Here is an 18,013-nt window from a genome sequence, read left to right on the forward strand (position 1 = left end):
ACTTTTTAAATCTAGAAAGCCTATTGAGGGACTGGGATTGGAAATTAGCCCAGGATTGAACTCAATTCAAGCTCCTGCAACCTGTTAAAATGTTTCTACGCGTGGTTCCAGTCAAATAAAAACATAATGAATCAAAACATTTAATTTCCAGCCTTGTGTGGAATGTGTGTTGTTCTATTTTGCACAGAAGACGGACCTTCACTACACCCAGGATGATATATGTAAGTTTGATATGAGATGGGTTGTTTTTAACTTTGTCTGGTGAAGGTGTCAATTTACTATGCTCAGCTAACACCTGGTTTGGAAGCCAGGCCTTGTTTAATAGGCAACTCACTCAGAAAGTATTTAGAAACTTAAAGCCCTTTTAGAATTTAGTAGGAATAATCTTAAAATCATCATTTTGAATCCCGTTATTCAATCTATGAAATTAAAATATTTTCTAAATGATGTGCTCAGGATTTTTCAGTGAGAGTAGGTCATACTTAGAATTATTAACCCGGGAATTTCATTTGTCATGTTATCATTATTCCCATCATAATAACCTATGACTGCACTGATATTTAGCATTTTTTTTAATACTCCTTGAACATTTATAATACACATATAGCAACAATTACACATGTATATAATTATTACGATTATTATTATGATTATAGGTCGAGGAAGAAACGTGTGGGACGTATCAGAAATGTAAATAAGTCCACTCAGATACATAAATGTTGCACTTTAGACCCAATGACCTCTTGTCAAGCGGTATGACGACGTAGCGTGACGAAGAGCCACCCTGGATTCTGATTGGATTCGCTGTCTGCCTGGGGCGTGGCCTCCGGGAAACAAGGAAGTGGCGTCTCTTGCAGAAATAACAAAGTTGTTTGAGGAGATTAAACGTGATAAAATAGAGAAAACCCACATTTAAACGATTCATATTTCACAAAACACTAAGTCCTCTGATTCTATGGTCGTATCTATGCACTAAGATGAGCGGTACACGAATTATGAACGCTTCAATAACAGAGCTTTCATGGAAATCAGTTATTATTATTATACCTAGATTTTAAGAATATTTGTTATTTGAGATTTTAGGAGAGAAATTAGAACTTTGTATATTGTCACTATTGTTCTTATTGCTGTGTCTGAAATAAAACTTTTTTTTAACAGATTAATTAAAAAACTATTAATACATCCTGTTGCCTTCATCCACGTATTCATTATATGGAATTTTAATGTTTGTATTTATTCCTGAGCTTGTTGCTGGGGCCCTGTCTCAATGTGAGACCAGCCAACAAGTAGGCAAAGTAAGGCAGTGTCCTTATTAATTTGTTCGGGGGGAATTAGGACTTATTCGTGCCCCAGTGCGTCATTATATTTATTATTTCTAATGTAGGCGTAGTACCAGCTCAATGGTAGTCGGCCAGCTCTTATTCTTGTCGGGCTTTTGTGTGGATGGATGAAGGCTGCACAGGGGGGAGGAGGAGGTGAGGACGAACCGAGCAGAAGAGCGACCACTGGCTCATTGGCCGGCTGGTGCCAGTAGCCTACTGAAGCCCGTGTGTTATCACAAAGTCTGCGTTCCTGCTCGAGACCCAGCGGCACCGGAGCTACCGAGAGGACGGTAGCATGATAGTCGTGGAGGGGACTCGGCAGGTAGAGGGCCCGTGTCTGCTTTTCACTGCGCCTACACCGAGTTCACTGAGTCGGTAGCCGCCAGCGTCCCGACATGGGGAAGGAGGTAAATGGTGTTTCCCGGAGCCGGTTTGAGGTGAGTGTTTTGTTTTTTTTCGTCCATGGATGTGAACTTGACAGTCGTCGCCTCGCATTCAAGCGGCTGTTGTGAACCTTCGGATCCGGGCCTGCTTGAGGACCGTCGCTGTGTTTATTGCAAAACTGCGCGTACGGTGAAGGCGACGGGCTGATGCAGCTTCCGCAGTCGGTCGGTGTTTGGGATTAGGTCAATCGCTTGTTTTGTTCAAACGACACAGCCGAGGCCCGGCGTGTCAGCTCCCCAGGACACAGCTCGGTGTTTCCCCGCAGGACCTGTCGTGTTGTCCGGCAGTTAATTTTGTAGTTCTCTTTAAAACGTTGTCGAAAATATTGTCCTCGTTTCCTTTTGCGCCGTCAAAACAAAGACAATGAGGCTACGGAGCACGCCGAGGACAGCCCCTGTAGATATTAACACATTTATTAAAACATTAACAGACATTCACTGACTTTAGTTTGGAAATAAACAGAAGCGTATATATAGATTTGTCTTCATATCTACTTATGTGACTTTTGTATGTTTGTCAAGCGAGTGTTGTGCCTGTCCACGGCCGCTGCGGCTGTAGGGGGCCTCGGGTTGTGATGCTACACTCTCGCTGTGTTAGCACACAACTTTGCAAAAGCAGGCCCAAGCTAGCACACATGCAACACCACACAACATGGTGCACAATGCTAGCAGATAGCACCTGTACACACGCACACGTTTGTTAATGTCGTCCCAATGATTTTATTATAAACTTTGTGTCGCAGCCAAGCAAGCGTAGCTGATTTTGTTTTTATTATTTGGGGGCGAAAGCTCGCGCAGTAACGCCACACGGCCGGCCGTTGACATTGGCCCCGTGTCGCCTGTAGTTTAATCCCCGGTTAGCGTGGGATTTGTGCGTGGTTTTATTTATTTTTAACGGAGCAACAGCTGACGACTCAGAGGATCCAGGCCGTTACCTTCTGGCCCGACAGCTGTGGCAGAGCCGCTGTGTGAAGTTCACGGGCCATGGGACAACAGAGACACTCGGAAGTGGTGCTACTTTGTTTTACAAAGTAAAAGCGAATAACTGCAAATCACCCACCCTTTATTTTTTATCAAGTTGCCCAACTTGAGTGAAGAGAGATTGTTGGGTGGGGTATTTATTAGTCCCACAAATGTCTGCCTGTCTGCATGCCCACGGACATGCATTGTAAATCTGGTGCAATTTGGATACACAATGTGTTGAATATTACCTAAACATAAAAAAAGAGGCAGCCAATATTTTGTGGGGGGAGGGCAGTGTGCCTTCAGTCTGAGGATGGAGTTGAACATGTCCCCTTTGTGTCTTACTCACATTTTAGCATCAAATGTGAACACTAATAAAACACTTCAGTTTCATTTTAGGAAAAAGGTTGACTAGAAAATCTTAAGTGGGATGATCACAGCTGCCTAATTTCACTCTGCACCACAGACTGTTAATATAAATCTCTGCACTAATAAAAAGGCAGTATATTTTAGAAGTGTTTGAGGGGGATTCACTAATGACACAAACAACTTCTTCAGTAGTTCAGGTCAAGAGAACAGCCCATTTAAAATAAGTGCTGCCATTTATGCACGTTGTAATGTGTGTTCATGTTTTGAATGTGGAACTGCAAAAGTTGTGTATACCCTATACAGTTCCTTCATACTACCATTTATGGCCTACTGTGTGGAAGGGCGGGGAAAGAATCACTAATCCAAGCCTCTGTCTTCAAAAAAGAGCCACAGGTTTTTATGTATTGGCTACAGGACAGATGACTTAAAAAACAATGCTGATTAGTTTGAGTTTTATCTGAAAAAATGAATTAAAATTCAACCCACTGTTAGCACACACAGCTAACTAAATTACGCCTGGCACTAAATCTTTAACTTTTTTCCTCTATGCCATCACAAACACTAACTGGCGAGAAATCTACGGTGTTGGTTTATTTGCCAATTAGGAGTTTACTTTGAAAGGCATGGTCGGTTGTTTTCTCTTATATTCTGTCTTTCTTTCATGCTCTGGCTGTAGACACTGAACTCTTATATACCAGCCCTTAACAAAGCACTACAACGCTGTAAAAACAAAACACACATGAATGCTTCAAAATGTCATTTTCCCAGTTAAAAAGGTAAAAAATGAAAATAAAAAACATATTGTGATCGCAGAGCTACTATATTATTGTGTGTTTTAGTTTGTTGAAGAAGCTTTATCTATAAACAACAAAACAATCCATCCATTGGGTATTACACATATCTATTAGTCCTGAACATTGGGTGTAGTGGAAGTTAAACTAAATAACTGAGCTCAGTTTAGCCACTTATACAATGTCAATATATGCTACACACAATATAAATGTAATCTGAGGAAGGGGTCTTTTCAAGAAACCAGAAATGTTTTTCTAAAAATATTTCCAGTTTTTGTTTTGCTCTGTAGCTGGAGGTAACAGCTTGCCCAGCCTTTTACCTCCTGCCAGGGCCTGCATCACCGACTATAGCTGACCAGTGGAGAAAACATAATGCTCACATTCATGCAGCATCAGGTTCATTTTATGTTAGATTACAAAAGGGGACAGTGTATGCCCGTTGACCATGTGCATCTGGTTCTTTGTAAATGGCCCTGGATTATTTGGCCAGAGCGTAGTGCTGTGGAAGGCGAGCTGTCAGAGGCAGTTTGCCCCAAATCCAAATGGCAAATGTCTGTCTCTTCTTACTCGCTTCGAATTTTACACGTCTGTGCTGGCAGGCAGCCCCTGCATAGACAGCTGTGTGTCTGTGTGTGTGTTGGAGTTTGTATGTTTAGCAGGGAGACATGGAGCGACCGGGAGAGGCTTTGACCCAGAACTGACTTTTCTATAAAGTTCCAGTTAATAATTTCAATTGGTAGACTTGTTTTTTTTGGTGGATAGGACTGCACAAGTCCCTCACAGTCTGGAGCTATTGTGAATGTGGTTTTAGGATAAACGCCCATAATTAAAAATGGCACACAGGATCCTCCGTCAAAATATGCTAATTACCTCCTTTGTTTAAGCCCAATGAATAAAACCTTCATTTATTCTTGGGTCACAGAGTCTTATTTATTTTTGTACCTGTAAGAAAGTGCAAACAAGGACGACTTGCAAATTCCTTGTTGATCTTGTCACAGATGTTTGCCTCTTGTAAATAACATGCCTTCCTGCACTTTTTTTTTTATTTACACACCAAAGCCCACACCCTTCAATTACCCGGTCCCTGCATGGTTTAGATTTATCTTTCTAAATCTATGGAGGAAAAAGGATTGGGCCAGATGTTGCTTCATTCGCCTAGTCGTGGTTAAGTGGATGTTCCCAAACGCCATTGTCTCAGCATAATTGCGTTTTACAGTCTAGCAGAGTACGATTTACCACACGTTATGGGAACCCTGCAGTCCTCAGTAAGTGGGCGTGTGAGCATTTGTAATAAATGATAATTTATGTATTTTTTTGTTTATTGCAGCCTTGACTGTAGGTTACAGGCTAGTATTTTTGCTCACACATGATGCATCTATTTGTGTGGAAATCCATTCGCTGTTACTAGGAACTCGAGCTGTTCGTCTGAGAGTCACAAGAGATATATTGTAAAAGTGTACATTGCTGATTTGGACACTGGGACAAACCCAACACTGTAAACCACCCAGGAATTGACGAAAGAACACGCTTGCAGACCAGATAAGAAGAAAGCAGAGGCCATCACAGCTCTGCAGTCAACAGTACAACCTGTTGTTCTTGCTGAGAAGACACGGAATCCTGTCTGCTTCATCCTCAGTGTTTTATAAAGACTTGACATTGTTGCTATCTCAGCTAATGAGATTACTATCATTTATCCTTGCTTACGTGTTGGGGCCGTCCTTGGGTGACTAGCGAATGGAGGAGGGCGGGCGGCCATGCTGACACTGAACTAACATTATCCATTGCATTCTTACAGATGTTCACAAACAGTGACGAGGCAGTCATCAATAAGAAGCTGCCCAAGGAGCTGTTGCTGCGGTGAGTTGCATTTTGAAACCCTTCAGTCAGACTCCCTGCAGGGTTATTATATTTTTTGTGAATGGAAACGGCATGTAACAAGCATTGCACTCCCCTGCCTGTTATCGCTGCCCTGCTGCACATCAAATCATACGCAAAGGCCCAATTTGCTTTGTAACTTCACACACATAAAGTGTATCTCCCACTCGTATGCTGCATGCCCACTAGGCCTTTAGCAAATATTGCCTCTGAAATAACCACTCGGATGCAGATTTCCCCTCTGTACCCACCTCCCCTGCTCCCCATGGTGCTGAAGCTGTAATAAAAACTGATGCCGATTGATTTCAGACAACAAAGAAAAAACTTGTGTGCCTGAGCAAACAGAAAATGAAGGCCATATCTCAAGCCTCTGCCTTGCCAGCCAAGCTGCCGGCACTGCGGCTGCTGACACTGTGCTGCCTCGCTAGGTGCAACGACCCTGATTTGTGAGGCTGGCAAGCTATACTGGGAGTCACCCCATTCCTTCTACAACACTAACACAGATTTTTGCCGCATTGAAGGATCCTGAATTAAGTTTCTAGCTCTGTTCATTAGCATCAGATTGCGCGTCTTCCTTGCCAGGACCCCACTTTGAGAAAAAATGCAGCTATCCTGCAAACGGGGCAAACGCATCTATTCTGCTGTCAATATTAGCTGATTAACTCTGATCCCTGTGCCGTGAGCAGAAGCAAACGCAGGGTTGAGTTTGATGCAGAGGCAAATGCAAAGAGGAAGCTTCTGGCAGCGGGGATCAGGCTCTCTAAAACCTCCCCTGTCTGTCTTCCAGAATCTTCTCCTTTCTGGATGTGGTGACACTCTGTCGCTGTGCCCAGGTCTCACGGGTGAGTCTGTGTTCACGAGGTGTGTGTAGGCATGTGTACGTGACTCTGTTTGTTTCAGTGCGTATTCTGTGTGTGTTTGTGTGTGAGTGTGTATGTTTGTTTTGTAAGTAAAAAAAAAGAAGGAATACCTGACCCTAAACGTTCGTGTCTCCCTCCCTTCTTTCAGTCCTGGAACGTTCTGGCCTTGGACGGCAGCAACTGGCAAAGAATTGACCTCTTTGACTTTCAGAGGGACATTGAGGTGAGCATCTCCAATCTACCCGTCCATCTACTTCTCTCTTAAATTGCAACTTCAGTATTTTGCTGTGTATCGTCACCCCTGGTTTCTGAAACACTTACTTATTGAAAGCCGCGTCACGTCCCGATAGCCATAAATATATAAAGTTTCCTGAGAGAAAAAAAGGAAGAAAAGCTGGTGTCTGTGTCTCTTGCACGATTGTAATAAACACAACCAAAACTGTGCTCTAACTACACATGACTTCACGCTGGAGAGACAGACAACGCTGAAGCAGAGAGAATAGCCGAAAGATAGTTAGAGTCATGGAGAAGTCAGCAATGTTGTGAGGAAGTTCGAGTTCATGTGTTTTGGGGTCGTAGCTTTGACGAGAGGTCCAATGGGAGAAGGTGGGATGTATCGATTGCATATTGTAGCCTGCTCTTATTAGCTTTTCCAGGCTAACCAACCCCTAGCTTCGAAGTCAAGGTGTCCGAGTCTATGCAGCAGGCTGAATGGATTGTTTTTCTTCCAGGGCCGAGTGGTGGAGAATATCTCAAAGCGATGTGGGGGGTTTCTCAGAAAGCTGAGCCTGCGGGGGTGCCTGGGTGTGGGTGACAGTGCCCTGAGGTGAGTTTGGTGAGAACTTAGCCCCACAGAAATGATTGTTCTAGTTCAGACCCTTGAGTGAAAAAGAGGAATGTTAAGTTTGACAGCCATTAAAAAAATGTTCGGGCTTTTTTTCTACTGTAGGACTTTCTCACAGAACTGCAGGAACATTGAGCTTCTCAGTCTGAATGGCTGCACCAAGATCACTGACAGGTGTGTGTGTGGTTCACATAACACAGCTGCTTATGAATTGTGACAGTATCTCCCCTTCAAAACACTCACTGTCTTTTCCCTCTGCAGCACGTGTAACAGCCTCAGTAAGTTCTGCCCTAAGCTGAAGCACCTGGACCTTGCCTCCTGTACCTCAATCACCAACCTGTCATTGAAAGCTCTCAGGTGTGTAGGCTCAGCAATATGTGACCTTTGGATCCCACTGTATGCATTTCTTGAGGGAGTATAAAGAAAAGACAGAGTTAGAGAGACAGTTGATACAATTGTTGTAGAAATCTGACCGTTGCATCTTTCCTGTCTTTTTCTTCTCCTCTAAGTGAGGGTTGTCCCCTGCTGGAGCAGCTCAACATCTCTTGGTGTGATCAGGTCACCAAGGATGGCATCCAGGCCCTGGTGCGCTCCTGCCCTGGGCTCAAGGGCCTTTTCCTCAAAGGCTGCACACAGGTACTGCTGGAGATACAGACCATGGCCTGGGCCGTGTGCCTTTAGTCCGTGGACAGAGTTGAAACTAACTTCTTGTATGTCCCTGAACAACCCACAGCAACTGGTGGCTATAGTATCTCGCCTGCCAGACCATTTTGATAATTTGTCCTTATCAGCTCACCATATAAGACTGACAGACATTCACAAGTGTTAACATTCATACACTCACTTCACTTCCCTCACACAGCACAACATTCATTTGATTGTTGCAATACATTGTAACTATCAGAATTACTGAGCTTTAATGTTGTGAGTTGGTTTCAATTGCTGAACAAACCTCTGAGGTTTAGTACATCCACCATAATAGCATTATTAAATAGATTATTACATTTAACTGTGTAACTCTGAAAGCAGTTTGTTTTGTGGAAATGATTTGGTTCCATTAGAGACTTTGTAGGTGCAGAGTGAACTTTTACAGCTTCAGTATTTTCTTGTGTTTTGTCACTCTGGCTTTTACTAATTCTAACTAAACAACGTTGTGGTACCACAAACACAAAATGTACGACTTCCTGTGCAGCACATGATGTTTCTGAGGAAAGACATAGCAGGCACATTTAACAGAAAAACCCTAGATGGGACTTCCCTGTTATGCCAAAGGTCAACTTTACCGTGGGAAGTGGTCCCCATGTATTTCTGTGTGGTGACATATCATTCATTTAAAAGATTAAAAAACACAATATAGAGAAAACACTGAGTTACCAACAGTTTTGACTCAACTTCATGATTATTTAGCTGTAGATGTAGAGGCTGTAGTGGTTTGTGTTGTAGAATTGTATTTTATTATACCAAGGACTCAGTGGGAGGATCTCAGTATTCCAGTGTAGTTTGATTTCAAATGACCAATGTCTTTCCTCTGACGTCTTTCACAGCTAGAAGACGAGGCTCTGAAGCACATTGGGGCTCACTGTCCCGAGCTGGTCACGCTCAACCTGCAGACGTGTTCGGTAATTAAGATAAGTCATTTTCAGAGAATGTATGATGGTCACCAAGGACACACTGTGCTCGTCAACCCAAAGCTCCCTGCAGACAGTCCCATCCAGCACATATAACCGAGAGTCTGCGTGGCCTCCTCCGACGATCCGGATACTTTTCTGTGATTTTACCCATTCTTAACATTCGCCTTCTTTCAATAGTGTCTTACTCCTCCATCATGTCATCTCACACCGCAGGAACTCTCTGTCTCATCTTTTCCCACCTCCTATTTGTTACGGTCCATTTTCTGGCCTTTCCCAGTCAGTTTTTTTTTACCTCCACTCCCTCTGTCTATCTCCTCTAGAGTTTTCTCTGGCAAATTTTAAAAAGAAAAAGACAGGGGACACTGATTCTTTTTCCCCATCAGTCAGCACAGGAAAAGTTGGTATGTTTTTGCATTCACAGTGGAAGACTCCCCCTCACAAAATCACATTTTGTCTTTCTCTGAGCAGCAGATCACAGATGAGGGCCTCATCACAATTTGCAGAGGTTGTCACCGCCTGCAGTCTCTGTGTGTGTCAGGCTGTGCAAACATCACAGACGCCATCCTTCACGCCCTGGGACAGAACTGCCCTCGCCTCAGGTAAACCTTGAAACACACACACGCACGCACACACTGAACTTAACTATGGCCTTCTAGACTTAGTTAAACACTTTTAACTCTCCATCATGTTTGTGAAATTAACTGATGTTTAAATGAATTTATGATTTAGTTTTCTTATTTTAGATTATGCAGAAAAAATTTGGTTAAATTTAGAAAAAGAGAAAAAAGCTTAAATAAAGTAGAGTCCAGCAGCTAAGATGGAAGTAATAGTGAAAATCATGAATAAGTTAAATTAATATATGGGTCTTTCTGCAGTAAAGCTATATAAAGCTTTACTGCTGTAGATCTAGTAAGTTTAAAGTACAGTCTATGCGCTCAGCACAAAAACTCAGAAAGTGATGCTGCCAGTGTGGAACTCTTTTCTCTTGTCCTCCTTTCAGAATATTAGAAGTAGCCCGCTGCTCCCAGCTTACAGATGTGGGTTTCACTACATTAGCAAGGGTGAGTATGTCTATGAGTTGTACACACACAGTCAAACACAGAAATCCCTGGAGCATTAGGGTGAGGGTTGGTGCAGAGGCAGGACATTCTGTTAGGCATTCATTTCCCTGCAGAGATCACATGTTTTTGTCAACAGCAAATCCACACCGTTACCGGCCCTTTTCAACAATAGCTCGACAGCTTCGTCACTGTCTTCTATGTGTATGGAACCGCTTTTCTTACCTGGAGATATGTCTCTCTTTTGTGTTTGTCAGCTTTGTATTTGTGGTGTGTTTAGAAATTTCATCCACTCACTCAAGGGGAATCCTCCGGAGGATGTCTTGCTGTTTTCTTACATGAGCTCATTCTGACATTATCTGGAGTTTTTACTAAAGACATGGGGGAAGGAAAATCTGGAGCCTCTCACTTGGACATTTGCGTTCTCAAAAACAGCCACTCTGGATAATGTCAGGAGATTATTTTGTGTTCTGTGCATATCTGACAGCAGCTATACAAATACACAGCAACCAGACTTTAATGTTCAAAATTCAGATTATGATCATTTTTTATGTCTGGAGAGCTGCAAGATTTGGTCACAAAAAGCTAAATGCACACTAATTCATGTCGTCTGTCTCTGTTTTTCTGCTGTAGAATTGTCATGAGCTTGAGAAAATGGATTTGGAAGAATGCGTCCAGGTAAATAAACAATCTGACTACATAAATAATGTTTTCATTATTGCCTTCAGTTATGACAATGGTTATTTTTCCACCTTCGCATCAGATCACGGATGGAACCCTCATCCAGCTGTCTATCCACTGCCCTCGTTTGCAAGTCCTAGTGAGTGTCACTTGAAACATATTTTACTTCTGTAGCACCAAATCCCAGCTTGTTCAAAGAAACGGTTGAGTCATCGAGCTCCTGCGTTGCTATCGCTGTGTTCCCGTAGAGTCTATCCCACTGTGAGCTGATCACCGATGATGGCATCAGACATCTTGGCAGCGGCCCATGCGCTCACGACCGTCTGGAGGTGATCGAGCTGGACAACTGCCCCCTGATCACAGACGCTTCGCTGGAGCACCTAAAGAACTGCCATAGTCTGGATCGCATCGAGCTCTACGACTGCCAGCAGATCACCCGCGCTGGCATCAAGAGACTAAGGGTAAGTTGTGGGGGCTGACGGCAGTGAGTAAGCCATGATTCATAGGCAGAATGAACTGTCATCACCAGTGCAGTAAACTCAACATGCTCCAATATAGTCTCACAAATGTATACAGCTCAGTCAGATTAATAGGATGTGCCAAATCAATGTGTTGGGGGTAAGACAACCATGCACTTAACTAAGCAATTCTATTAGTTTCTGTTTAGTCGACTTTTACCACAAATTAATCTAATTTCTCATAGATTATTAGTAGATGCCATGGTGAGGACATTTTACCATCAGGTGATAAACTTGTGACAGCGGACATTTAACAAAATAAGACAGTGTTGACTTACCGTTGGATATTAGTGTGAGCCGCCTCACTGGAAGTTGTGTGCAGTGTTTGATTACCCAAACTGTGACGGTCCACGCCTCATAATTTCATAGACGTTTTTGCAATGTTGCTTTATGGCAACAGGCTAGTCAGGGTTTGGACATAAAAATCACAATACCCATCGGGCTCGGCCCCTATCTAAGTGAAAATGCGACCGAGTCACGCTCTAGTATTGGCACTTACACTTTCACCATAAAACTGCAGTGTCAGACCAACATTGAGAATTAGTGATGTAGGCACTTCCTCTGATAAACTAAAATGAACCAAATGAAAGTTTAATTTCTTGAAGAAAATTAAATATAAAGTGTGGCTGGTAGGCAAGACATATAATAGGCCAACGTAGTTTACCATTTTATGAACGACTTGGATGTGGATAAATATGTAGCCGAAACTAGGAAAACGTTTAGCCTGGCTCTGTTCAAAGGTAACAAGCTATTACATCCTCTGATTTCTGATCCTCTTGAATTAATCGATAAAAAAACTGAGTAAAACCATCACATTCTGGTTCTATGGGGGTTATGTGCCGGACTGTTTCTTGGCCAGGCACAGTTACTTCTCTTAATCGGGAGCTGTGGAGGTTTGAAAGGGTTTTGTTTTCTTTCAGACTGAGTCAGGTTAGCTTTCTGCCACCTTTCTTTGCTGAGCTAAGCAAAATGAGGCGACATATTTACTTTACATACTTGACAGGGGTATTGATCTTCTCAGCTAAGTCTAAGCAACAAGTATACAATTTGCTTAGTATTTCCCAGAATGTCGAACTAGTGTTTAAATGAGGAATACCTTGTACAAATAACCACCACATCACTTTTTTACACCGAGGCAAAACATGACGGTAGACAACATTAATGATGAAGGAGCATATACGCTGCTACAGTGCAGCTTGTGGTTACCACTAGCCACACTGAACATATTACGAAGTGGAGCAACAGTTGTAAATCAAAGGAAGATTTCACTGTGATATGCAGAATGGTAAACCTCCATCACAGTCCACACTACCTGTTAAGTTCTTGATAGTTTGCAGCTACTTGGACAGTTTTTCTTGAAAACATGGATTTGTCATATTGAATAAGGTCAAAAAGGGTTTTGTCTCCTCTCCTCTTGCTGAAATGCCATCAATTTCAATTTTTTTGCTCTGATGTTTGAGTCACCACTCCACCCACACATGAAGACTCAAAATGAATGTATGAAACACAAACGGTCTCCTGGAGAGCAGTGAGTGAACACTCTGTACAAATAGAGCAGGCCATACCATCGATAGATCTCATCTGTAACTTTTATTTTGATATAAATCATAATTAATGTCGGAGAAAGTGTTGCCACTGGTGTAAGAAGCTATGATATCAGTACTACTATGTTTTCATCTGAAAATGCATCAACTCTGCTACAGGTATCCCTGGCCTTGACACTTCTGTGGAGTTTAAGAGCCGTTTAAACTGAGAGGTTGTTAAACGCTGCTGAGCCTGTTGAGTTTGGGCATTTGGGCCTATTTTTTTGTCCTGAAGGGCATAAACAGAGACGGTGGAAACAATAACGTAGATACTTAAAACTGCTTGCTTGTCTTTTCTGTCGAGACGTCCCCTTCGCTGATTCATTAGTCTCCCATCATATGACCCCTTCCGAGTGAAAACAACATTAATGTTATAATTAATCTTCTACAGCGGAATCAGCCTCAGCTACCAGTTTTAGAAGTCAACATAATAATCATAATCAATTACACTCTTGTCTTCGCTAACAGCTGTTCTGCTGTTTTAAAATTACGAGATGATTGGGTGGACAAAATGCAGATTTCAGGCGAAAATGTATTATTATGGATGTAGCCTAAGCATTTGTATGAACCATTAACACATTTTCGTCTGTTTCCTTATTTTCCACCACAGACTCATCTGCCTAACATCAAAGTGCACGCGTACTTCGCTCCCGTCACTCCGCCCCCCTCGGTGGGGGGCAGCCGTCAGAGGTTTTGCCGCTGCTGTGTCCTGCTATGATGTAAAGACAACTACCCCTCTTCCTCTGTCCCCATGTCCCTCATACACGGTCCCCGCAGCCTGTCCCTTGACCCATCACGACCCGCTGTCCACCCCAACGCCGGCCCCTTGTCAAAGAGTACATGCTGGTGTGTCCCCTTTTTGGAGCTTCAGAGAGAGAGAGGGAGAGAGACAAACAACGGGTAACTCTCCCAAAAACATTCCCAACTCTCCCCACAACAAACACGCATACAACTGCCTTCTACACGAGCTGAGATGCAGACACACCTGTACACAGAGATTCACTCTCAGAAGAATGTCAGAGCATTCCTGGGCTGTGTTCAACGGACAAACCAGTATTATAAAGAGGGTAATGTAAAAATCGATCTTGATTTCCACCATTATCAAGTCACGCAGAACAGAATTGTTTAAAAAATTGCACAACAAGATCTTCACATCCAAAATAATCGTCCAGTATTTGCAAGCAGCGATACACTTCAGTTACTTAGCACTTTGAGACAAATTACAGCGACAGCTTTCAAGCAGAATATTTAAATAGGCTGAAAGATCCCGACTTAACCCCTCGCACACATTTCCCCCTTGAGTGTCAAAGGTCATTTAACCGCTATCTCTAGACGGGACCGGCACTTGAGTAAGAGCTGTGTGAGTTTTGTTCTGCAGGATGGTCAATTAAAAAAAGAAGAAAAAAAGAAAAAATGGGGCAGCCTCCAATAAAGCAGCCGAAAGCCTGTCGTGTGATTTTAGAAAATATATATTTGCAGCTCTTTGCACTTACAGTAAAGCAATTATGAGACACTTTAAAAAAGACCACAATCTCACCATCGAAGACATTTTATGAACAACACACACACAAATCCAAATCCTCACTTGAATGCATACACTGAGCTTGCCATACCTGTACCCTCGCCTCTCTCTGTTACAATCAGAAGCTTCAATATGTTGAAGAGGGAAAAGAAAGACAGTTTTAATATTTTTCTAAAAATGGACACCAATTAAGACTCACAAGCGGGGTCTTGAGAAGATGCCAAATGTTGCATGTAACACCTCTAGTTTTTTAAAATCTAATTGTACATATATGAGGACCGTGGGAGTCCGAGAGTCGAAGCCAGCTACACAACAGATGATCACGGGAGATGTTGATGGGTCTTTCCGAGGAAACTGAGAGAATATGTGCCGGAGCGTTAAAAAGGAGCCAATACTCCCTCTGGAGTCGGACAAATGAGCAGATGCTGACCAGTGAAAGCTCACGTCAACGGCAGAAAAAGTTTTAAAGACAGTCTTTTGACAGAGGAAAAAAAAAAAAAGAAGACATCACTACACGAAATCAAGCTGTCGGAACAGGACAATGGAAAGATAAAGCCAACTGAAAACAAAGTATATTTTCATTTAGTTTGATTTGCTCTCGTTTTTGCATCGGCGATGGTTCCTGTTGACGAGGAACTCGTGAACCAACACGCAAGCGGTGAGAGGACGTGCCCCAGCGGCAGCGTGGCATTAGCAACTCCTCAGCTCCCATGAGGCCTTGCAGGGTACGTAGTGACAGTGTGTAACACCCTGCCACCCGTGTCCCCCCCCTCTTCCCCACCGTCTGTCTGGGACCAGGGACTCTGATGGAGATGACGACCAGATCAGACCGGTGGAGTCACTGCGAGAGGAAGTCGACGGAGTTCTGAGCGCACAATTCTGTCTCACTGACAGATCTGATGGAATGATTTGTCACAACAGAGGGCTATACTGAACTTGAGCCCCTGCCCTATGAAGTATTGAAGCCTTTTCTAATGGAATATCTCCTCCTGCACTTGCACCTGCTTTATTCTGTGTCTCTTTTCTTCCCGTTTTCATTTTATAAACGTGTCTTTTTACTGCTCTTCTTTCCCTTTTCCTCTGGATCTCTTACCCTTTTCTCTTTCTTTGCTCTTTTTCTGTTTTTGGTGTGGTGTGGATTGCGCCTGCTTTGTGTTTGAAGTCACGAGTTCAGTGTCTCCAAGTTGAGTTCCTATTTTTCTCGAGCCCCCTTCCGATCCTCAGTTCTGATCTGAGGGAGTTTGTGTTTTTATTAAGAGTTTCTTGTTACTAAATGTCCAGAGCGTAGCCTTGTCCAGAGGAAGCGTTGGCACCAGTGCAATTGTAATAAATGTTAAATGTGACTTGGATATTTTTATGTGAATCGAGGAGGGAGTTGATGATGACATGTATGTATGTATGATGTAGCTTATTGAATGTTTCTATCACAGAAGTCCTCAAGATGGCTGTTCGGGCATCGTGTGCCACTCTTGCAAAAACAGTTTTTTTCCCCCATAAGTGTACTTTTCCTCTCCAGTTTAATTTTTTCATGGCTTGCTTTTCCAACAACCGCCATCCCATAATGCAGCACGCCCAAAATACATCAATCAAGGTATAAATTGGTTAAACCATCGTGGGATGTGGATCGCTCTCTGGTTTGAAGGATTCGTGCCAACCGGCGAGAACCTTGAATAATCATTCTATTCACTTGATGATTTAACAGCTACAACAGGCCGGGTAATACAAACTGAGATGAAACCGATGTAATCCACTCTGATCTGTTTTGTTTGAACAGGGGTTTTACAGAAGAATTAACAACAAAGAGTTAAAATGGCGGAGGCATCTAATTCAGTTTGGGGTTAAGACAATTGGAAAGAAAAAGTCACAGGGTTCACTGTGTGTGTGGCACAAGCTGAGTCACACACACAGCTGACATGTGCTTTCAAGGCAAACACTTTGACTGGATCACAGGTAATAATACTCAACCTGCCCCGGATGGTTTTATTTGTAAAAGGAACTAACCTGACTTCAGCCTCTTTGTGGTGCAAAGTACACTACGCGTCTCTGCAAAGCAAAACCCCGCACTGACCTTTCCTGACATTATCAAACACCTCTGTGTCCTTTCGTTTCACTCTCACCAGTTTACACAGAGGACGGGCGTCCACGCTCTGGATCCAGAGGGCAGGAGATGAATCTACAGCGTGTGCCCATGGTAGATTGAGAGCAGAGAAAATTCAAAAACAATTTTGACAATGACTGTAGTTCATAAAATTACTGTAAATCTTTTCCTTTTTTCTTCTTTTCTTTCTTTTTTTTTTTTTTTTTTTTTTTTACAATTAACCGATATAAATGAATATGTACGTATGAATAAATATATACCTATATTATTAAGACTTGCCTAGTTTTCTCTGGCGTTGAACTTGTTCTAGTGTTTACCTTGTTGTTGCAGTAGATGGCAGCAATGAGCCAGTTGTAACCAGTGAGGTGGAGATGGAATCAGATTTTCACTGAATCCATTTGATTTGCTTTACTTTGTAGAATTGAGGAGACACTCAACCGAGTTAAGTGTGCTCTTTTCTATAGAAAATAATTCACTGTCCCATAAGTAATCAGTCATATCATCACCATACCCCTTAAACAGGGGTTCCCAAACTTTTCATCCTCTGACCCCCACAAATCAAAACGTCTGACACCCATTATCTCTGCAGTTGGTTGAAGCATATTTATATGAGCAAAAATAAATCCCCATCATTTACTCCCAATTTAACGACAATCTTTTTCAAATCTTGTAACAATAATGGCCCAAATCCTCCTTCGTAAATTCTGTTTGATTTCTGGAAACCATCATGCGACCCTCTCTTCAGTGTGTTGCAAGCCCCTCCAGGGGGTTTGGGAACCACAGTCCTTAACAACTGAAGGGAATGGGCTCTTGCATGAGTCGGAAAAGTGTATTTCTGTCTAACACTGGAAAAAATGGCTCAGCGATGCTCTTCAGCTGCTGTTTGTCTGAGGAAACAAAGAAAAAAAACGAATTTCTTAAAAAAATATGCCCTCATGAACAAGCAGTTCAATTGTTTTTTAGTTATGTTTTTTAAATATTTTCTTAATCACTAGTCTTAGAATTGTATCTTTTGTCTTATTGCTTCTGTTTGTTCTCTTCACAGAACACAGCAAAAAAAATACAATTTTCAAGAAAACTGCATCAAAACACACTTCTTTTACTGCACCGGTGGAAAGAGGTTCCTCACAGTCACTTAGAGGAAACTCTGGGGGCTTATTCACATTCAAAATCTATTTTAGAAGATTCAACATTCACCTTATTGTCATTTTCACCACACAAGAGAGTGCAGAGCAGAACGACATTACATTTGATCCAGCTCACGGATGTCATTGTTAATGCTATGGTTTCCTGAGCATCTATAAAAGCTTTCTCTATTAAAAAGGGATAAAATGAAAAATAGACAGATATGGTGCAAACAGACTTTGGGATATTGCACGCAACTGAATGAAGTTCCAGATATTGAATATTTGGATAAATTAGATACAAAAAGGCATGAGGCGTGACGTGGTGTAT

At 42.4% G+C, this 18,013-nt stretch overlaps 1 protein-coding gene across 1 annotated transcript; it reads left to right on the forward strand.

The window, feature by feature from the left end:
* Positions 1-1,156: 1,156 nt before the first annotated feature.
* fbxl20 (F-box and leucine-rich repeat protein 20) lies at positions 1,157-16,835 on the forward strand. Its single transcript, XM_053443388.1, has 15 exons — positions 1,157-1,759; positions 5,684-5,745; positions 6,551-6,605; positions 6,772-6,846; positions 7,355-7,449; positions 7,573-7,641; positions 7,729-7,824; positions 7,977-8,103; positions 9,012-9,086; positions 9,567-9,697; positions 10,099-10,159; positions 10,790-10,834; positions 10,920-10,976; positions 11,086-11,298; positions 13,549-16,835. Exons 1-15 carry the CDS (start codon positions 1,718-1,720, stop codon positions 13,654-13,656), a joined length of 1,311 nt encoding a protein of 436 aa, XP_053299363.1. The 5' UTR covers positions 1,157-1,717; the 3' UTR covers positions 13,657-16,835.
* Positions 16,836-18,013: the final 1,178 nt, after the last annotated feature.

This window comes from Pleuronectes platessa, chromosome 16 (genome assembly GCF_947347685.1).
Source record: "Pleuronectes platessa chromosome 16, fPlePla1.1, whole genome shotgun sequence".
NCBI classification, from domain to species: domain Eukaryota; kingdom Metazoa; phylum Chordata; class Actinopteri; order Pleuronectiformes; family Pleuronectidae; genus Pleuronectes; species Pleuronectes platessa.